Genomic DNA, 23,404 nt, shown 5'->3' with positions numbered 1-23,404 from the left:
ATCTGGCTGGTAAATCTGTGGGAGGGAAGGGGCATGGGGGATGGAAGCGGTGTGAGGGGGCAGATCAAGGCCCCCATGGTGAGGGAGGGAGTGGGGCTGGGACTGGGGCAGGCACTGTCCAGCTGGGGTGGGGAGGGGGGTGGGATGGAGCCCTGGGTGGCTCATCTGGGGAGAGCGGGCAGGTGTAGGGGGTGTTGGCTCCTGCTGCTGTACACACCCCAGGGGAGACACAGGGGGCATGTTACCCCCTAGATCTGTGCACAGGGTGAGGGTGGGCTGCCTGGTGCATGCTCAGGGTGGGGGAGCTAGGTCAGAGCTATGCTTGGAGCAGGAAGGGGTGGGGTGGGTGGTGGCAGCACTTTGCGGGTGAGCTGTAGCCACCCCAAAATTCCCTGTAGCCCTCTCTCCCAGTGCTGCTGCTGCCACCTGCCCTACCCCTAACCACTGTAAGCGCAGCTCTAGCCAAGCACTCCCCCATCAGGAAGAGGCTGGCATAGCCCCCAGCCCCAAGTGTGCACTGGGGTAGCCCACCCTCGCCCCACACACATGTGCCCCATACCTTTTCCCGAGGCTATGTGCAGTGACGCCCCCTGTGGCCCCTGGAGGAGCCTCCCATGGCTCCATCCTACACCCCACCCTGCCCTGGCTGTGTAGCCCCTGCCCCTGCCCCTTCCCATCTCCCTCCCTCACCACGGGGGATCTCGATCTGCCTCACACACCTGCATGCGGCACTTATCATTGATGTTATTAGACACATCAGCCAAAAAAACTGATTGCCGGTAATGTCAATTTTCCTTTTATCAGTGCCGATACGATATGGACCAATATATTGGTGCACCTCTAATAAATGGACTAACTTCAGGTAAGAAACAGAATATTTTTGCCTCAGTTTACAAGGCTGAGAGATTAAAAAGGAGACATAGTTCTAAGAGAGATTTCTTAATTGGTCTACAAACCCAGTGTTGGGAGAGAGATTCTTGAGGAAGGAGATCACCTGGTTGCTCGAGAAATGGCACACAAAGCCTTTTGTTCCCAAGCCATTTGTTATACCTATCCAAATATTACCTTTAAGTAGCTAAGAAAGAACTAGAAAGTAGTGAGGACTAGAAAATAATATTTTAGGATCCTAGAATAAAAAAAAAGGCTTCTTTACCAGAATCACATCAAGATAACTTATAACTTCTAGATTCCTAATGCATCTTCATCTTAAAGAGCTGGCAGAGGCCAGTCCCATTCCTAGATACATAGTATGGAAAGAAATAAGAATTCTGCAAGTCTTAAATTTACAGGTATTTTTTCTATATAGCTTTCTGTTAGCTTTTATGAGACAAAATATAGTTTTAGGTTATCTGAAATTCATTGTGGAATTGTATAAATTTTGAAAGAGATTATGCTAGGGAGGTCATTTGAGAACTTTGAAAGATATTAAATGAAAAACCTTCAAGTGACATGAAGAGGGGCTGGCTGGTAACTTCAAATTGTTATTGGGATAGTAGTGTTTGCTAAATTTATTCCTACTATTTATATGAACAGTAGTAGAGCCTAGAAGTCTATATTCAAAAGTCAATTTTCATATTTTCCCTGAAGTCTCTAAGGAAAAGATTAGGGACCAAGAATAGCAAAGAACTTTTCTCATTAGTTGGAAATTGATCTTAGGATGTAGACTACAGGAGCAGATTGTTACTTTTGGCAGTTCATGAAACTCTTCAATAAATAGAAATTAGATTCTTTCTCTAGTGTTGTATATGTGAGTAAATTGGTATTTTAAACATATGGAATTTTTTTTCTGCCTTTGAGTTTAATGTAATTGATTTCCAATTCTGACTTAAAAGTAAGAGAAAAAAATTCTCCTTTTTCATAGATCAAGTGATACATTAAAAGGAAAAGAAATCTAATAGTAAATAAACAGAGAAAAATACTGGTTGCATTTAAAGTTAACATAGGTATTTTTGCATTCTTTTTTTCTAATGCTAAAGTACTGCCTTTACACTAAAATGCATGCATTTAAGGTTTTTTGCAGGTTCTACTGCATAAATGTTCCCCCTCCCCCGTAATTCTTGTGTTTGGTAGTATTTACAGTATTTGGAGAAATTAAACCCATACATATTGTTTGGACACAGTGAATGGATCTACATGTGTTGCTATGGTGACGTTGTTATTGTGCCATGATTTAGTACTTCTTTTTCCAAAAGGAAAAGGAAGTACTAAAACAGGGTACAGTAAGAGTCCATACTGTGCTGTATGTGTTATTGTCATAAATGGTTATTTTTAGAAGCTACTTCGCTGTAGTGGCACATTATACTGGGGGAACATGGTGCTATGGTGAAGTAGCTGCTGGTTATGTATAGACGATAGGGGTGTGCAAAACGGGCCGTATTTGATTTCGATTTGGATTTGGCCTGAAGGACAGTGAGTCAATTCGTTGATTTGGATCACTGTTCCGATTCGATTCAGCTGAATTTGAATATGAAGATTCGATGCTGATTTAGAGAACCAGTGATTCGGCCATAGACACAGCTTTAAATGTTTTTTCTACATACCTTGAGGTACTAGGTGAACGTTGGGGTGGTGGGGCAGATGGAGCGTCCCACAGGAGTGTGGAGGGGTGAGTGCCTTCCACATGCTCACTCTTCGGCAGACCTAGAAATTGCCTGGAAGTGCTTCTGGTTCACTTCCTGGTCCGCTGCCGGGTGTGCTGGGGACCATCCCTGCGCTCCCATGGGACACTTCACCTGCCCCACCATTGCAGTGTCCATGAGCCTCCTGGTACCTTGAGGTATGTAGAAAAAATATTTAAAGCTGTGTCCATGTCCGAATCATCAGATCTTTCTGAATCTCTCTGAATTGATTCGGAGGGTTCCGATTCGATTTGGAAAGATTAAGGAGTCTCCTGATTCAGTTTGGATTCAGAGATTTGGCTGCTGAATTAGGCCAAATCTCAGCTGAATCGAATCAGCAACTGAAGCTTCACACAGCCCTAGTATATGGATGTTATATTGCTGTAGTGGGTTGCTACAGTGATGTAGTGTCACATGTAGAGTTACCTAGTGACATGCACCATAAAATGCAGTCTGGGTAAGGAAAGAGTACAAACTCTTCTGCTTCTGCTCTTTAAATGATGATAGAGTAAAAATCCATATAATTTTGGGGGCTATTTTTTGGTTGTTTTTTTTTTCAGTTGTTACAACTTTTTTTGTATTACATAAATACACTGACACTGAAGATATTCATGGCTTTAGAGTTTCCCTGAAAAAGAAACAGTGAAATATAGTGGTTAAAAGGAAAATAATTGTTATCCATAATACCCTCGAGAGAGGGTCCAGAGGAAGGCCACTTGCATGATCAGGGGGCAGCAGGGCAGGCCCTACGAGGAGAGGCTACAGGACCTGAACCTGTTCAGCCTCCACAAGAGAAGGCTGAGGGGGGATCTAGTGGCCTGTTACAAACTAGTCAGAGGGGACCAGCAGGCATTGGGGAAGTCCCTGTTCCCCCGAGCACCGCCAGGAGTGACCAGGAATAATGGTCACAAGCTGGCAGAGGGTAGATTTAAGCTAAATATCAGGAGGCTCTACTTCATGGTCAGGGCGGCTAGGATCTGGAACAACTTCCAAGCAAAGTGTTGCTGGCTCCTACCCTGGGGGTCTTTAAGAGGAGGCTGGATGAACACCTTGCTGGGGTTGTTTCACCCCAGTACTGTTTTCTGCCATGGCAGGGGGTCGGACTCGATGATCTGCTCAGGTCTCTTCTGACCCTACCAACTATGAAACTATGTGCGTTTCTCCGTCACTGATCATAAGAATGATATTGTGAAGTTCAGTTCCTGTACTGTAAGTTTTGAGTGCTAACCTGTTCATTTACCCTCTTCTGAATGTTCTGTATCTTACACGATTATATCGCTGTTATACAATAAGAGATTTACATTGTAAAAATGCTAACAGAATTGCTTTTTGTGATCAGTCTTCAATTTGGGTCACAGTTTTATTTTCTTCCAAGATGTCATACAGGTCTTTGTATTGTTCAGTATTTGCCACTTGGTGTCACTGTTGACCACTTTATTTCTGTGTAAAAAGTAGTAACTAATATATATAGCTCTTATTAGTGTTATCTGATGTTGGACCCCAATTTATTCAGCAAAGCATAGCTTTGAGTATAAAAATCTTTCCATAATCAAAAAGCATTTTAACAATTGCGTAACTTTAAGCATATGAGTAGTCCAGCTGACTTCTAGCTTAAGGTAAAGCTTGTACTTGAATGGTTTGCTGAATTGTGGCCCAGATGAGGTTAGAACTCTATTTAGAATTCATATGCAAATACTTCAATTATAATTTTCATTGGAAACTGTTTTATAACCACTTATCTTTTCTGGCTACAAGTCAAAAGCAAGGATAATACATCAGCTTTTCCAGCATTTAAAAAAAATGAAATACAATGTGGATACAAATAAACACAATTCACCTGTAATTAATAGGTAAAGCTGACAGTTTTTTTAATATGCAGTAATCACTCTGTGGTTATTGTGTTTCTAATAAAGTCTTAAAAAACACACAAAAAAGTGGGCAAGGTTGAAGTTAGACTAAGGCAGTACAGAGCCCTTATCTCAATTGTAGTACATAAAGTATTATGTCTGTTTTCCTTTTTCCTTCACCTTGGACATGTGCTAGGTGATAGCCCAACCCTCTGCTCAAAACAGGACCATCGCCAATTAGATAATCCTAACCAAAGCTTTGTCCAGCCCGGTTTTGAAAAACTCTACATATGGAGCTTCCACCACCTCTCTGGGTAACCTGTTCAAGTGTTTTACTACCCTCCTAGTGAGAAAATTCTTCCTCATGTCTAACCTAAACTTCCCCTGCTACAACTTGAGACCGCTGCTCCTTGTCTTGTCACCTGCCACCACTGAGAACAGTCCAGCTCCATCCTCTTTTGAACCCCCCTCTCCAGGTAGTTGAAGGCTGCTATTAACGCCCCTCTTCTCTAGACTTAAGCCCAGTTCCCTCAGTCTTCCCTCATCAGTCATGTCCCACAGTTCCCTCACCATTTTTGTCACCCTTTCTGGACTCTCTTCAATTTGTCCACATCCTTTCTATAGTGGGGGTTCCAAAATGGACCACAGAACTCCAGACGTGGCCTCACCAGTGCTGAATAGAGGGGAATAATAACTTCCCTTGACCTACTGCCAGCGGCCCTACCAATGCAGCCCAGTATGCCGTTAGCCTTCTTGGCATCAAGGGCACGCTGTCTGTTCATATTCAGCTTATTGTCTACTGTAACCCCCAGTATCCTTTACTGCAGAGCTGGTGTCCAGCCACTCGGCCCCCAGCCTGTACTGGTGCAGGGGATTGTCCCATCCTAAGTGCAGGACTTTGTACTTGTCCTTATTGAACCTCATGAGATTGCTTTTGGCCCAGTCCTCCAATTTGTCTAGGTCACTCTGAATCCTAGCCCTACCTCCCAGCATATCTAATACTGCCCCCAGCTTGGTGTCATCTGCAGACCTGTTGAGGGTGTACTCTGTGCCATCTTCCAGGTCATTAATGAAGATACTGAACAAAACTGGCCCCCGGACCGATTCCTGGGGCACTCCACTGGATGCTGGCTGCCAACTAGACATGGAGCCATTGATTCTGTGAGCCCAGTGCTCCAGCCAGTTTTCTATCCACCTATCCATTCACACACCCCATACTTTCTCAGCTTGCCTGGGAGAAGGTTGTGGGAGATTGTATCAAAAGCCTTGATAAAAACAAGGTACACCACATCCACCGGTCTCCCTGCATCCACAGAGCCAATCATTCCATCATAGAAGGTCATCAGGTTGGTCAGGCATGACTTGCCTCTGGTGGATCCATGCTGACTTCCTAATCGCCTACTCCTCCAAGTGCTTAGAAATGGATGATTTTGTCAGGGACTGAGGTGAGGCTGACTGGTCTGTAGTTCCCTGGATCCTCCTCCTTCCTATTCTTAAATATGGACACCGTTTGCCCTTTTCCAATCATCCAGGACATCTGATTGCCATGAGTTTTCAAAGATGATGGTCAGTGACTCTGCAATCACATCAGAAAACCTTCCCAGCACCCTCGGGTGCATCCCATCTAGCCCCGTGGACTTGTACACATCCAGGTTTTCTAAGTAGTTCCTAACCTGTTCTTTCACCACTGAGGGCTGCTCACCTCCTCCCCACACTGTGCTGCCCAGTGCAGTAGTCTGGAAGCTGACCTTGCCTGTGAAGACAGGGGTGAAAAAGACATTGAGCACTTCAGCATTTTTTGCATCCTCTGTCACAAGGTTGCCCCCCTTAGTCATTAAGGGGTCAGTAAGGGGGGCACAGAAAGGGGACACTTTCCCTCATCTTCCTTTTGTTACTGACATACTTGTAGAAACCCTTCTTTTACCCTTCACATCCTTGCTAGCTGCAACTCCAGTTGTGCTTTGGCCTTCCTGCTTTCATCCCTGCATGTCCAAGCAATGCTCTTATAGTTTTCCCTAGTTATTTGTCCAAGTTTCCACTTCTTATAAGCTTTCTTTTTGTGATTTAGTTTGCTGAAGAGTTCCCTGCTAAGCCAAGCTGGTTTTCTGCCATACTTGCTAGTCTTCCTGCACATTGGGATGGTTTGTTTCTGCACTGTCAGTAAGGCTTTAAAGTACAGCCTGCTCTCCTGGACTTCTCTCCCCCTCAGTCTGGCTTCCCAAGGGATCCTGACCATGATTTCCCCAAATGAGTCGAAGTCTGCTTTTCTGAAGTCTAGGGTCTTTACCCTGATGCTCTCCATCCTTTCTTTCTTTAGAATCCTGAACTCAATCATCTCGTGGTTGCTGCTGCCCAAGTTGCCATCCACTACTACATTCCCCACCAATTCTTCCATGTTTGTGAGCAGCAAGTCAAGAAGAGCATGGCCCATAGTTGGCCACTGTAGCACTTGCACCAGGAAGTTGATCCCAACATTCTCCAAAACCTTCCTGGATTGCTTGTGCACTGCTATATGGCCCTCCTAGTAGATGTCAGGGTGACTGAAGTTCCCCATGAGAACCAGGGTCTGTGATCAGGAAACTTCTGCTAGTTGTTTGAAGAAAGCCTCATCTATCACTTCCTTCTGATCTGGTGGCCCATACCCCCATCATGGCATCCCTCCTGTTGCTTTTTACTTTAACCCTAACCCAGAGAGGCCCATCTCCGGTTTCATACTGGAACTCTGAGCAATCATGTGGCTCTTTTACATGAAGTGCAGTCTCTTTTTATTCTTCATTGTCCTTACTCCCAGGTTCAGGACTGAAATAATTCCCTCCCCCTCCCCCTCCCCCTCCCTTTCAGTGCATCCTTCCCAATATGGTAAATATTTACCTTGTATTTGTAGTGCTGTGCCACTTGAGCAACTACGTTTTTTATCTTTGTTTAGTCCTTTGTCTGGAAAGAGCGTCACTGATGATATCAGTGGGAATGAATGGCTCTGGAAGCAGAGTTTGTTACAGCAGTTAACTGAGCTCACATTTGATGTTGTATTCACAGCAAAACTGCTTTACTTAAAAAAAAAAAAATATTATGAAACTAGTTGTGGATTACAAGTATACATTAAAGTAGATGCTTAGACTCAGTGGGACATTTCTCATTAATTATAATAATTTTATGGCCCATCCAAATCTAGGCATAACAAGTTGATTGGATTTCTTTTAATAGCATTGGAATTGTTTTGGCAATTAAGTGGAAGACATGCAAGTACAAAAATAAATAAATAAAGCAGAACAAGCTTTTAACTTATTTAAATACAGGTCACATCTATAGTTTTATCTTAACATTGGGTGAAAGGGTATGATTTAGATAGCTGTAGTATTAATGCTATTTGGGTAAAAGTTTCATTCCATTTTGGCTTCAGTTAACGAGTCAGGCTAGAGATGATTGTAGTGGTTCCTTCTTGCTTTGAAATCCATGAAACCATTCTGTTTTCCTGTAAGAAAATTTTGTCCCAGGAAAACTATTTTTAACACTTTGTTTATAGTTTTAATATTTTGCCTGGCAGATCCCTTGAACTTTAACTGAAGTTCTGAAAATGCTATTTACAGAGTTATTTTGATGCATAGATACTAGTGCAGAAAAAGCACTGCAGTCTGTAAGTTACTTTCTCAGTTATAAAAGATCATTCTTTTAACTGTTTGTTTAATCTTTATGTGTAGTTGTTAATTATAGTGGCACCTAATAGCATCACTATAATTAAAGTTGTGACTGGTTCAGTTATAAACCATAGTTCGTAACCTGATGAGAAAAAAAAATTGGCTTTGAGCTGAAACTCGGCATATGGCACAACAGTTTTAGGGCATGGTTAAATACGTTTTTAAAAACGATCTATTGATTAATTTGAGTTATTCTGCAGTTTTCAAAATTACTGGATAACATTTATTTGATTTATAAATGTTTATGCACACTAAATATAAACATGTCATGTATGGGGAATGTTCCTCAGATGGCAGATGCAGGGGAGTAGGCAGTGGGGGTGGACAGATGCACAGGTCAAGCAGCTTGCCCCCTGCTTGTGCCTGCCTCCTGCCTGCCCCCCTCAGAGGCTCAGGGCCCCCCTCTGCCTCTGCTCCCCTGCTTTTGCCTCTTCCTAGCTTCTCTGCTCCCCCCTTTCTCTTACCTTTTGCTCTGTGCAGCTGGGCTCTATCCCTGCTCCAGCCATACAGGCTGCACACTGCTGCTCAGGGGCTGGGCTGGGGCTTAATGCCCCAGGCTGCAGTATCCACAGAGCCTGCCGGTGCAGAGCAAGGGTAAGAAGAGGGGGAACAGGGCAGGAAGGGAGCAGAGGTTACAGGGGGGTGTACTTGATTCTAAGAGGAAGGCTTTTTTCCCCCCATATTAAATGGAGAAAGAAAACCACATCTTAAAATTGAGTAAATGCAGTAGTTATACAATACAGCTGTCATACCATGTTGTCCAATTTACAGTCAGCACAAGTAAGGGAATCCTGGATGAAATGGTGGGAGAGGATGAGCCTATCCTGACCACATGCATATATAAACCAAACTGTACTGCATGATAATGTCTGTGAGAAGGTGGCTATATGTTTATTTCCTTGCACAGAAGTATATCATAGCATTTTCGTTTATTTAGGTTTTGCTGAATATAATGTTATTTAGAATGATAGGCTCATTTTTGGCCTTTCCTCTGTCAGAATTTGGTCATATATCCATTTAGAGTTTTCTAACCCTCATTTGAAATTAGTAACTAGTAACAAATGTTCTAAATTGTTATCACAACTAGATAGTGCTTGTTGAATTCTGAATATCAAAGCAGGTGGAAGTGGAAGAAAAGAAAATCCTTGGACACAATGAGAGGGGCAGAGGGAGAGAGCTGCAAGTCTGTCCCCGCACCACCCCAGACATACACACTCTCTTTCCTGGCAGTGATGAGTCTTCTGCTGCTAGTGAGAGGAAGGAGGTGGTAGCAGTGCCTACACCTGCACCAACACCACTAACTAGCAGTAGCATGACATTCTCCACCCCAATTTCAGTTGCCTAGCATAAGCCTTCCAGTGCCAGAGGAGGAGCTGGATCTGGAAGCAGAGGAGCTGAGGGCCATAGCAAGGGAAATTCTGGAGAAAGAGGGGGAATCTGAGTTTGTGCTCCACACCCCTCAAAGTTCCCCTAGAGGCAGGTCTCCTTCTCTGGAAGGCACTTGGGAGGAGGTTGTGGGGGCAGGTGGCTCAGCTCCTCCTCTTGTTGTGCCTCTGCCTGGTGAGGGGGATAAGAGAGGATACCCACCTTCAACCCAGAAGCAGGTGGGTAGTGTAGTGTGGGATCATTTTGAGGTGGTATGCTACCTGCCAACACTGCTGAAGGCAGATCAGCCAGGGCAAGATGGTGAAACACTTTGCCACCACAGTGATGCTGCAGCATCTCAGGAGGCAGCACCCCATTGCCCTTGCTCCTCCTTAGCCTGGCACCAGTGGGAGCATGCCCAAAAAGAAGTCCCCTTCTCGCTCCAAAACCCCTGTCCCGGAGAAGCAGAGGCAGGCCACCCTAGATCAGTGGGGAAAGGTGAAGGCAAGGCGGGGTGTGTTCTGAAGGCAAGCAGGGTCACCCAGAACACTGGGGAGATGCTTGCTCTGCATGACCAGCCTTTCTCCTTTGAGTGTCTAGGGTTCAGGCGGCTCATGGCCCCATCGTACCAAGTGCCCACATGCACCACCTTTAGCAGGGTGATGGTGCCCTCCCTGTATGAAGCATGCAGGGAGTACTTGATGGAGGAGCTGCACAAGGCAGGTTTGCAGGTAGCCTTGCAGTTCAATTCAGACATCGGCAGTAGCTGGGGTGTTGATCATGCCTACCTCTCCCTCACAGGGCAATCTGTAGTATTGATGCTATTTGGGTAAAAGTCTCATTCCATTTTGGCTTCAATTAACGAGTCAGACTAGAGATGATTGTAGTGCAAAGGCTGGTTGAGCCACAGAAGGCTATCCATGAGATGTCCTCGGTTGGGGAGATTGGGATCAGCGGCGCCCTTAACAAAAAAGAGTGGGATATCATCGCTCAGATCTTAGTGGTCTCAAGCTGTTCCTCAAGGCCACCAACAGCCTCAGCACTGGTGAGGCTTTCCTTAGCCAGGTGATCCCCATAGTGAAGGAGCTTGAGAATGAAATGGAGAAGTTCCAGGGGATCGATGTTCCTGGCTGGGGCAAGCTGCTTTTACCAGAGGTGAAAGAACCGGTGAAACAACTGAAGGAGGGCACATCAAAAAATGGCTGGATCTGTTGTGGTCCAGTACGGTCCATGTGCTGGTGGGCATGTGCTACCAGAGGGTGAAGTTGAGCATCTGCAGCAGCAAAACCCTCGATTACTGGATGGAGGTGCTGGTGAACAGAGTCAGGGAGGCAGAAGGGCAGAGGTGGGGGGATGTGGGAGAGGGGGATCCACTTTCCCGTGCCAACACTCCAACCATAAGCCAGTGTCCTCCACCACAGCCTCTGCCAATGTGGGCCAGGGGTACGGCTTCAGTGTTGGGGTCCAGAGGCACCAGACCCCACCATCAGGCAGGTAGTGCGGAGGCCTCAGCGGCTACCTATCTTGCCTAGGACGTGGAGCTGCTGCACTGTGAGCCCTTGGCTTACTGGGCAACCCACAGCCAGGTGTGGCAGGATCTTGCCACAGTTGCCCGGGGACACTTGTCCTTTCCACCCACCAGTGTTCCGAGTGAGAGGGTGTTCAACATTGCTGGGGATGTTGTGACTTTCCACTTGACCTTCTTGGATCCTGGTTTGGTGGAGCAGCTGATGTTCCTGAAGGTGCTGCTGGGGTTCCCCAAGCTCCATGTGTAGACGGAATGAATGCTATCCCTCACTTCGCACGTATTTGCTTTTTTAATTTGCTTTCAGAAACTTGAGGTGCATTTTCGCAGAAAACCCTTCACCACACTGCCTGAAACATGGCAGGCCTCATGTCTGCATGAGGGGCTACCATCCCTACTGTTTTTATTCCACTCTGCCTTAACACACAAGCAATATGAGTTTTGCTTTCACCAGTTTGAGGGGCACTTTCACAGAAACCCCTGCACCTATCTCCTTGAAACATGGCAGGCTTCATGTCCTCAGAAGGGGCTACCATCCCTGCTGTTTCCATCCAAATCTGGAAAAAAAAAAAAAAAGACAAAGTTATAGGTATTTTAGTGATTCCCCCTTATAGTCTATGGCCGAATCTCTGAATCTGAATAGGGACTATGATTTGAATCACTGAATCGAATTGTTGTCCCTCCAAATAGGTCAACTCTGACAATTCATTGAGGAACGGGATGTACTGTACTAGTGTTTTTCCTAGTTAAAAAGATAGGTGTTATCAGATAGTGCCCAATTTTTAAGGGACTGACCATGTATTTCGCAGAACCTTCTTTTAATTGAATACCTCCTTTGGACTAATTTTTGCCTCCAGCTATATGTTGCTTTGGGTACTGATCAGTTTTCAGTGAGATAAGGCATTTTTCCCCCATGTTAAGATGTTATCTTGGATTTGAGTACTGACCTGGGGCTTGGCTCTGGCTTTGGCCCCAGGCTTGGTGGTGTAGGGGGCACATGGCTGGGAGGACTGTGGGAGAGACCTCAGGATGTGCATGGGGGAAACTGCAGCCTGCCCTCTACCCCTTGCCTGCCTCCCCCCGTCTTGCTTCTCCCTGCAGTTTTCCCCTTCCATGCAGCTGCCCCATGCCACCCTTACCTTCTGATCCAGCCTGGCCAGGAGCTACTGTCACTTCTCCCCATCTGGGTTGGACTGAGGCTAGGCCAGGGCTGCTGTGCTGCTGTTGAGTGCCCAGGAGCCAGTGTAGGGCTGCCACAGATAGTAAGGGGCTGGGTGAGTGCAGAAGGGCATGTGGCAGGGGGGTGTATGGTGGTGGTTGGCATGGGGGGAGACAGGCAATTGGTAGAAGACAGGCATGGAGGTGGGGGGCAAGGTACAGGGGAGGAAGGGGTGGGTTCCCTGCCTCTGCTTTTCCCACCACAGTAGTTGGGGGATTCCAGACAACCTTCCACTAATTAGATTCCACTAATTAGATGGTGTACATGGAAAATTATAACAAATTTATAAATGTTCCATGTATAGAATTTAATTATTGGAGGATCATCTTAAATTTGAAGTAGTCTTGGAGTCAGATAAGTATGGTAGCATTAAACATTAAAATAATAATAAAAAGTCTTGCATTTGAGTTTTGTAAGCAAAAGAAATCTGCTGTAGTTGGTTCCAAAATACTTGTTTGAATAACACCAACAACAATTTTCTCTTTTTCAATAAACACCTACCACATGTTGAAATAAGGCTTTTTTTCTTCACTAAAAAACTTGTTCTGAACATTAGATTTGTGTGTATGTTGCTTTTGGCAGCTCTGTAGAACAATTTCTAAAATGTTTTATATTTGATACTTTTCTGTTTTTATAATGCACTCTATGCTGCATTTTCCTCTTAAAAATAAATGCAATATGTGATTGGCAAAGGATAAATTTTATTTCCCCAAATGCAGCATACTATAACACATATTGTAATATAATGTCCTATGCTGTTATATATTTTGAAATAAAATTACCTAGGTTAGACGAAATATAATATAAGTTTTATCCACAGGTATACCCTTTGCTACCCTTCTAGGGCTAAACAGCATCTGATCATCTACTATAATATAATCTTCCTTTCAGTTTGTGACTCATAGTATGTTTTCTGAGTTGGAGTAAAGCAGCAAAATCTATCTTTATTATTTGAGTAAATGTAACATTTTTAATGTTCCTTTGTTATCTAAGTTTTGCTTCAAGCTGCTGTTAAGCATAAAAATTGACGTAGTGTTTTTTGTCAAAATGAGGAATCCAGACTCAAACCTCCTTTATTCCTAAATCCTATTGATTTTACTATGTGTGTCTAACAGATTATAAAATTGCAGTTGTTTTAACACAGGTCCTGATTGCTCTTTGAATGTCCCTTCCACGGAGTCTTACTGGGTTTTACCCAATGTGAAGCCATTCAGTCCTTCTGTAGGTCGGGCTTCCCATAAGGCAGTTTTACATGGAAAATTTATGTGGGTGATTGGTGGATATACCTTCAACTACAGCTCATTCCAAATGGTGTTAAAGTAAGTGATTTCCCTTTTGTTAGTCTGTTCTGTTATTCTTTATAGGTGATACTGATCTTTTGGGGTGTTTAATCCCACTGTTATCCTACCTTTGCATGGAAGTTTTATTATTTAGTTGAGCCCTGCCACCTTCTCAGGACCCAGCCTACCTCCCCCCAGCTCCTGACCACGTGCAGCTGCCTGGTCCTGAGAGCCTGCTGCCCTTCCCTTCCATAGCTCCCACTGGACTGGCTGAGCCACAAGCAGCTAATGCCATGTAGTGCCAGCTGCAGGAGCCATGGGCCTGATCTTGATAGCTAGTTGGCCCAGCTGATAAAATCTCTTTGCAGGCTGGATTTGTCCCGCAGGTCGTAGGTTGAACACAATCTTAGTGTATAAAACAAATAATGGGTTAGTAAATTAAGTAAACAAGTATTGAAACAATTCATTACATGGTTATTTTTGTGTAACGGTACCTATTGCTGATTTGTGTCCCAAAATACTACATTTTTTTCAGTGTGACACCATATTCAAACACTGATATATTGATGTTTGCAATTATTTTGTCCAGAAAGCGGTTAACAATATTGGAGCTAGCTCTTAGTCTTAGTCTTAATTAAGCTTAGTCTTATTTGAATTAAATCAGTGATATACTTAAAATGTTATTCTATTATTCAGGTTCCAAGGGTGTTTTAAGAAACTGATAAATAAAAGATAAATTGCTTCCCTGAAGAACTTTCAATCCAAATGAAACAAAAAATGAGAGATAGATATAATCAGAATGACTAAGGTCACTTTTATATGTGGGGAGCCTGCTCCGATGTGCTGGAAATCCAGCACATCGGAGCAGACTCAATTAATTGAGTCTGCTGGAGCACATAAATTGACGTGCTCTGGAAGTCACATGCGTCAGTGGCGCAGGATGCTTCTGTGCTGAGAAAATGGCAGTAGTGCGCTTTGAACTAAAACACGTTTGATGTGCTTTAGTTCAAAGCGCACCGCTGCCATTTTTATCAGTATGGCGACGCGCTTTGCTGCTGATGCACATGACACGCAGGTGCTTTTAATTAGCATGGCTCACTAATTAAGTGCCCAGCACCACATCAGGAGTACATACAAAAATGCCCTAGGTTAGCATGTCTTCTTCCGTGTGCATTTGTAGAGGATGCTAATTGTGTAAGAGTCTAATAATGAGGAAAGTACCATTTTACTTGGAATATTCAAAAGCATTTCTAAGTCGTAAAATGAAAACAGATGGACCTTTGGAATCTGGGGATATTTGTGGCAATAATAGAGTCTGATTTGAAGCCTTAAGTTGAAGGTTATATGGTACTTCACCCAAAGGGAGTTGTTGGTTGGACTCAATCCAATGCAAAGGTGTCAGGAGGGGAAAATAAAGGTAGGCACAGAAAAATTAAGTGAAATAAAATAAAATGAATAGACACAGGAAAATATAGCATATGTTGTGGGACAGTAGAACCTTAGTAGTTTAATACAGTTGCACAAGAGGGTAGTAAACGGAGAGGTTAAGTGCATGAAATATAGGGATTAAAATACTAAGAGAAGCAACATGAGCTTTTAGGACTTAAGTGATATATTGGTGGTGAAATATCTGTTCAGAGTTGGAAGCAATTCTTTTAAAGTTGATGGAATTCCACTTAAATGTTTATATGCATTTCTGGCTTGGAGCAGAAATATTGTTTGCTGTTTTTAAATGAGAATGTTTGTGCGTTCTAATAATTGGGAATTGCCTTATTTATAATAAATGAGTTCTACCAATCATGAACCTACACGTACAAAAAGCAACTTTGTTCCAGATGCCTGTTCCTGCTGGCGCTAATATTTACATGTAATAATGTGAAGATTATAATTCTCCAGATAAGGTGTTGAAAGCATTTCCTATTCTATTTTCACCGAAAGGAAGGAAGGACTAATAAGAAACAAATACATTTCATAACATTACTTATCAATATGTGTACCCTTACAATAATGGGCCTGGATTTCTTGACATAAATGAAAACTATTTGTTCAAGATGAAGGGCTCTCTTGGCAAAATCAGTATATTAAGGGAATTTTCACTCCTAGTAAACAGTTTTTTTTTTTTAAATTTATATTTAAAATCTTAATCTCAAGCCATTTTATAGACTATATTCCCAGTTGTCAAGAGCTGTCACAAATGAAAATTAAAACTAGGCCTTTAGCATATAGTGGAAAATAGAACCATCTTCAACAGAGAAGCTCCTCATGTGCTACAGGAAAATCAAAGTGGTTTAAAGCAACCTTTGCTGGGAGGCCCTTCTGTATTTTTGCTAAGCACACCACAAGTGGTCCATTTAATCTGGGCACTTTTATACAGATAACTGATAAAATCCACATTGGGTAGAATAGCTTCCTTTTATAATTGTGCCCATCAGCTTTATACAGCTGTATATTGCATTCTGATGTAAATGGTAAAATGAGAAAGGGAATTCAGGTAAACTTTCTTCTTGGATAAAACCGGCAAAAAATTAAGGCCCCCTGGCCATGTCTGAAAGACATCACTGCTGTGTTTAAATCATGCTGTATTAAGTTGGATGGGAGCTAAGAAGCAGAGCGGTAACTGAATGGATCCTGTTAATTAACATTCCTGCTTTATAATTTTTTTCTGCATTTCCCAATTCTGTGCTAACTTACTGAAGTGCTCCACAAGTTGAGGTCCTTATCTATCGTCTCAATTTATATTTGGAGCAAGTAAAGTTCAAAAGAATTACACTAAAAATGCAAATCTAGCATTTCACTGTAGACAAAATGTTTTCTTTTTCTTTTAGCTATAATTTGGAAAGCAGCATATGGAATGTAGTACCCGTGTCAAAAGGACCTCTTCAGAGATATGGACATACTCTTGCTTTATATCAGGTTTGGATCCTTTTACTGTCCTAGTCCATTCACTATTTATTGTACAATGTTAATGAGCATCAATTATGGGAATGATAGCCTGAAAGTTACAGTGTAGTTATTCATCAACTTAAAACCATGAGCATAACCTCATTTTTAGTTTCTGTATACTCTTGTCCCATGGTTCTCCCTGGCTTAGAAAAATTATTGTACCCTTTCTGGGGATAGATGATGACTTATTTTGCAAGCTGACCTGGAGCTTTGAGAGCAGAGACTGAGAGTGCAACAGTATACGACAGGAGCTGGCAGGTTTCTTGTTTTTTGTATTATTATTTTTTGGGTAAGAAGTACCGTTGCAGAAAGCAGAAGGCAATCTAGTTAACAGATGATGCAGAGAAAGCAGAAGTTAAAGCCTTTCTACTTTGGTCTAACAAATAGGGACAGCTACAGGGACAGGGAAGGAGTCAGGCAACTTGAGTAATGGCAGAAAAGGTAAGGGATTACTTAAAGAAGCTAGATGCTTTCAATGCTCCAGGGCCAAATCAGATATAGCTTAGAGTGCTGGAGGAATTCACTGAGGTAATTTTGGAGCCATTGGCTATCCTTTTTGAGAATTCATGGCAATTGCATGAGGCCCCAGATGATTGGAAAAGGGTAAATATACTGTCCATCTGTAAGAAAGGGAAGGAGGATCCAGGGAATTAGACCTGTCAGCCTGACCTCAGTATCTGTAAAGACCATGGAGCTGGTCCTTATCAAGTGTGAAGCACCTAGAGGAGAACAAGGTGATCAGGAACAGCCAGCATGGATTCCCCAAGAGCAAGTCATTCCTGACCAAAATGATTTCCTTCTGTGATAAGGTGACAGGGTCTGTGCATGGTGGTGGGGGAGAGCAATGGATGTGTTATATTTTAGCAAGGCTTTTGATATTGTCTCCCACAACATCCTCATTAGCAAGCTAAAGAAATACAGACTAGATGAAAATACTGTAAGGTTGATACATAACTGGCTGTTTTGGGCTCATGAGTAATCATCAATGGCTCAGTGTCTAGTTGGGTGGAGATATCAAGTGGGGCTCCCCAGGGGTCTGTCCTGGGTCAGGTACTGTTCAACACTTTTATTAATGATTTGCATTATGGGGTTGCATGTTTTCTTAGCAAATTTGTAGATGACCCCAAGTTGAGTAGAGCTACAGACCCTCTGGTGGACAGGGCTAGGATTCAAAATGATCTGCATAGACTGAAAAAATGGCCCACGATCGATCATAGAATCATAGAAGTAGCGTTGGAAGGGACCTTGTAGATCTTCAAGTCTGACCCCCTGCCTGGGCAGGACAAAAACTGGGCTCAAATGACTACAGCCAGGTCGGCATCAAGCCTCTTCTTAAAGACCCCCAGGGTAGGAGCCAGCACCACTTCCCTTGGAAGTTGGTTCCAGATCCTAGCCTCCCTAACTGTGAAGTAGTTCTTACGGATGTCTAATCTAAACCTACTCTCCAACAACTTGTGGCCGTTATTCCTTGTTACGCCAGGGGGCGCTAGGGGAAACAAGGTCTCTCCCAAACCCTTCTGGTCCCCCTAGTGAGTTTATAGACGGTCACCAGGTCCTCCCTCAGGCTTCTCTTGTGAAGGCTGAACAGGTTCAGGTCCCGCAGTCTCTCATTCTAGGGTCTGCCCTGTTGTCCCCGGATCATGTGGGTGGCCCTAACCTGGACCCTCTCAATGTTGTCCACATCTCTCCTGAAGTGCAGTGCACAGAACTGGACACGCTACTCCAGCTGTGGCCTGACTAGTGTCACGCAGAGGGGGGATCACCTCCTTGGCCCTACTTGAGATGCACCTGTGGATGCACGACAAGGTCCGGTTAGCCCTACCAACCGTGACCTTGCGTTGTCGGCCCATGTTCATCTTGGAATCAGTAACGACTCCGAGATCTCTTTCTGCCTCCGTGCTCTCAAGAAGGGAGTTTCCCATCTTATAAGTGTGCTGTTGGTTACTACTGCCCAAGTGTAGCACCCTGCATTGTCAGTATTGAAACGCATCCTGTTTTTGCTAGCCCACCCCTGTAACCTATCCAGGTCTTGTTGCAGTCTTTCCCTCCCTACTAGTGTGCTCACCTCACCCCAAATTTTGGTATCATCAGTGAATTTAAACAGGTTGCTTTTCACCCAATTGTCCAAATCACTGATAAAGAATTGAACAGTGGGGACCCAAGGAACAAGCCCCGGGGGACTCTGCTGCCCAGTTCTCCCCAGGTCGAATGTGACCCATCCACCACCACGCTCTGAGTATGACCCTTCAGCCAATCTGCAATCCATCTGACTGTGTAGGCATCAATGCCACAGTCGCCTAGTTTTTTAATGAGGATGGGGTGGGAGATGGTGTCAGAGGCCTTGTTGAAGTGCAGAAAGACTATGTCCATGGAGACACCTGCATCCAGTGCTGTGACCTGATCATAAAAGGCAATCAGGTTAGTCGGACATGACCTGCCCCTAATGAAACCGTGCTGGTTACCCTTGAGCATCATCCCTGAAGCCAGCCCATCGCAGATGTGCTCCTTGATGATCTTCTCAAAGAGTTTCCCTAGGATTGAGGTAAGACTGACTGCCCTATAGTTGCCCAGGTCCTCCCTTTTTTAAAGAGGGGGGCCACATTGGCTATCTTCCAATCATCTGGCACCTGGCCCGAGCACCATGAGTGCTCATAAAGCCATGCCAAGGGGCCTGCAATAACCCCTGCTAGCTCCCTCAACACCCTGGGGTGGAGAGCATCTGGACCTACTGATTTTGAACACGTCCAGAAGAGATTCAACAAGGACAGGTGCAAAGTACCACACTTGGGATGGAATAACTGCATGCACAAATACAGAATGATTGGCTAGGCTACTCCAGAGAAGAACCTGGAGTTTCCAGTGAATCATAAGCTGTATATGAGCCAACAGTATGCTTTTGTTGCAGAAAAAATAAAAAAATTCAGTAGCATCTTGGGTTGTATTAACAGGAGTCTAACTTGCAAATCAAGGGAAATGATTCTTCAGCTGTTTCAGCACTGGTGAAGCCTCATGAGTAATCATCAACAGTGCTGTACAGTATGGATCCAGTTTTGGGCCCCACACTTCAAGAAGGGTGTGGATGGATTGGAAAGAGTCCAGTGGAGAGTAGCAAAAATGATTAGAGGACTGGGGAACAAAACTTATGAGGAAAGGTTGAAGGAATTAGAGTTATTTAGTCTAGAGAAGAGAAGACTTGAGGAGGGCACTAGATAAGTCTTCCAATACTTGGAAGGTGATTATGGAGAGGATGGAGATGTAATATCAGTCTTGACTGATTTGGGTCAAACTGGTTTATGAAACTTCTGTCCCAGACCCCTTCCTGGTTCAAGTTCAAACAGACCCCCAGCATGATTTCCATCCCTGGGCTGGACTGTGCTGTCAGCTCCAGCAGAGAAGGGTTGGAGGTGGGTGGTGGTGGTGGTGTTGTGATTTTGAACTGCAAATCCCAGAGACCTTGGGCAGCTGGAAGAGGAAGCGGACACACAGCCCGTTCTGGCTATGCGCCAGAGAGCTGTGCTCTAGTGCCTCCAGCTTCTGGCCTGAGCCACTGCAGGCATGTGGCTGTATTTCGTGAATCAAAAGTGAATGAGTATCCAGTTGTTTCTCAGTTTAATTTATGCATCTTAGACTAACCTGCAAAGACTGAATTGATTCAGTGTTGGGCTTTTTAACTGTTTGTACTTCGCCCTGCAAATGGGAGCTCTGTCAGCTGATGGGGCTCCCAAATACAGGAGAGACCCTGCTACATGTGCAGAATAAAGCTTGATAGCAAACAGCTGTAAAGCTAGTACACATTCTTGAGGTCTTACATTATAGCTGGTTGGAGCTTTTTATCATATGATGCTACTTTGCATGTGTAGTTGGTCTCAAGATAATTATGCAATTAATTAACCAGTTAATTACGCAATACATGTAACATGTAGAAGGAGCCTGAGGATGGTCAAGTATTGAACTAGGCTGCCTAGAGAACTTGTGGAATTTACAGCCCTGGAGATTTTCAAGTGCTGGTTGGAGAGAGAGTCTAGTCTGGTATGATCCTGTCTTGAGCAGGGGGTTGGACTAAAAGACCTTGTAAATTGCCTTCCAGCCCTATTTTCTTAAGATCCTGTGATTTTGATTTTTTTTTTTTTATTTCACTCTACAAATATTTTCTTGCATTGTTTCAGAATAATCTGAAAGTATTTTAATGATCCTTTTACCAGTATTTAATTGTCAAAGGTTTTTTTTATATAATTTAGACATTTATTTTGACCTCAGTAGGCAAATAAGCTTTTCATTAACATTAATACAAGTTGCAGGAACCAACCAAATTCCTTAGTACTTAGTTTGTGACAATAATACAGACAGGGGTAGCAGTATAAGGAGAATATTGAATAATATATTGCTTACATTACTGGTCAGTCAAATGTAGTGAATAGTATGGCCCCAAAGAGAATTTTTATGTGGGATGAGAGAATGCCAATTCAACTATATTAAAAATGTTTGGACTTTAAAAATAAGCTCTTAAATTGTTACACTTTCAGTGAAAGTTTGATGTTTGACCTTTGAGATCTTAAGAAATTGAACAATAGGAAAATAATTTATTTTGAGGAGTGAAAGAACATTATACAATGCCTAGAGGTGGCAGTTTTGAGCTGTGTACTACTCATTGTATAACACTTTCTCTTTGGTAGAGAACAAAAATATCCACAGGAGAAGAAATTAGATTAAGTTTTTAACTTGAACTTCTGAGATTTTAAAGCCTAACTCAAGTCCAAAGTGAGAGCATGGAGCTCCTGTATCCTTATTGTGGCGCAAAGTAAATTGAAACTATATAATTGACTCTGTAGAGAATGAAATAACTTACTGTGCCCATTTCCCTTAGAAAGCTTCTTTAGTTAAAGTTGAAGTACTGTACTTTTTTATTCTGGAGGAAAAAGATCAGAAGACTCCCATTGATGTATAGTTACATCAAGTGCCTTAGACTTTTTTATGCGTTTATAGAAAAGAAGAGAAAGCATAAAAGCATTCTTGCTTTTAGTCCAAGCTAAAGTGTTACATGATATTATCTTCAATATCTCCTCAAACTGGCTATTGGAAAGGTGTTCACCTCTCTGGTTGGCATTGGTTCTCCCAAATCTTGAATATTGCATATAATTCCTGGCACTTCAATACTAGAAGGATATCAACACATTTGGGGGAAATCCTTAGTAGAAAAAACCTCCAGCCTCCTAATTCCTAATAATTTCGTTTTTCATGTTTGTTTGTTTTGTTTTGCTTTTTTATATTTATGGACTAAATATGAACAGGTTTGATAAATGGTGACTGAGGAGGTATTGTCTGATAAGGCTAGACAGTACAGATTCCTTTTGCATATAACTGGAATAAAGTATATACGATTGATAATATAAATTCAATTTCCAGTGATCCAGGTAGTTATATCACAAAATTAGCTGGAAAAACTGTTGGTAATTTCAAGTGAGCTAAAGGATGAATGGGAATTTAAGTTGAAGTCCTTAGAGAATGATCCAGCAGAATAAAGCTGACACCAAATTCATAGGTTGATGTAAAAATGATTATAGTAATGTTGCCTTTATTGCTCTTTATATGGATAAAGAACTTTAATATCTAAGCCAGTCAATCAGATGCATAGTATTAAATTTAGAATATACCTTCCCACAGATTTTATGAATGTACCACCTAATTTTAATGCTTTTTAAAGGAAGGTAGTTGAGTGAATTCCTTTATTCTAATGATGTGGCAGTGATGTTGAACCTACCTACCTACCGTCTTCAAATACTGTTTTATCAGGCTCACCTATTCCTGACAGTAAAAACTTAGTTGCTGTATTTGCTTGTATGTGAATTGGGCAAAAATAGTTTACCAGCTGGTTTTACTGTGGTCCTTTTTTGTGTACCTATGTAGCATATTATAATTTACCCAAGAGCTTCTCAAAGGTCTTTTCTTGCTATTGTCTTAACTTTTGCTATTAAGACGCAACTACAGGTGATATGGTTTAATACTGTATGTCTTTCAGTTGATTTCTGTATATCCACAGCTGGCTTTCTCATTTTCAACTCACAAGATCTCAAAGTGATTGAGAATGACATAAAAGAGGTTGAACCCAGAGAGTGTTAGTGGATGGGTCTATATCATCTTGGCGGGAGGTAGCCAGTGGTGTCCCACAGGGTTTGGCTCTTGGTCCTGTGCTGTTTAACATTTTTATAAACAATTTAGATGAAGATGTGGAAAGTACACTGGCCAAGTTTGCAGGCGATACCAAAGTATGGGGAAAAGTGGTCACGCTAGAAGATAGGACGTGGATGTGGATGTGGATTCAAGTGGATCTGGAGAAGCTGGAAAGGTTGGAAGTAATACAGCCTCTGCTGTTTCTGCAAGTCACTTCCTTCAACTCTACCTGTCCTGTTGTGGAGAAGTTTTATTTAGATTGTGCTTGTATAAACCCCAGACCTTGCAAGACACTGAATGATTAGGTTATCTCTAAAGGTGGAAGGAAAAACAAGAGAATGAAGCGTTACCCATTCATTAGATACATTGCCCCACTTTCAGCAGCATCATTCAAGATATGTAGATGGTTTATATAGAGATTCTTGTGTATTATGTCTGGGTGTTTTTTTGTTTGATGTATTGAGGTACCTAAAAATACGGTTTCTTTTTAATGCAACTTTTTGACGTCGCGTCATGCAGTGTTGCCTTGCTGGTGTGTCCCAGGAAAAGGAATTGAATCTATTTGCGGAAGATGCACACTGTTTTTTTCAAGGAAAAAAGTCTAATAATGAAGTTGGTTAAACATTGAAATATTCACCCAAGATAGACTGCAAAATGCAGTTAGACAAAGTACTCAATAGAAGAGTATAGGAAAGAATCTTTCTTTGTTTAGAAGTGAACGTGACAACTTATTGATTTTATTAA

General features: G+C 42.8%; 1 protein-coding gene across 5 annotated transcripts in view; it reads left to right on the top strand.

Annotated features, from left to right (window-relative positions):
• ATRNL1 (attractin like 1) overlaps positions 1 to 23,404 on the top strand; it is a 1,104,086-nt gene that overhangs the window by 130,595 nt on the left and 950,087 nt on the right. For all 5 annotated transcript variants that reach the window (XM_090056522.1, XM_090056523.1, XM_090056521.1 and 2 more), the window contains exons 6-7: positions 13,414 to 13,588; positions 16,375 to 16,462. In XM_090056522.1, the coding sequence (XP_089912648.1) occupies positions 13,414 to 13,588; positions 16,375 to 16,462 (263 nt within the window). The remainder of the gene's footprint in view (positions 1 to 13,413; positions 13,589 to 16,374; positions 16,463 to 23,404) is intronic.

Source organism: Crocodylus siamensis, chromosome 7 (genome assembly GCF_052110815.1).
Source record: "Crocodylus siamensis isolate JL-2025a chromosome 7, ASM5211081v1, whole genome shotgun sequence".
In the NCBI taxonomy this organism is placed as follows: domain Eukaryota; kingdom Metazoa; phylum Chordata; order Crocodylia; family Crocodylidae; genus Crocodylus; species Crocodylus siamensis.
Note: the sequence above shows the minus strand (reverse complement) of the source record. Positions and strands in the feature narration are given on the sequence as shown.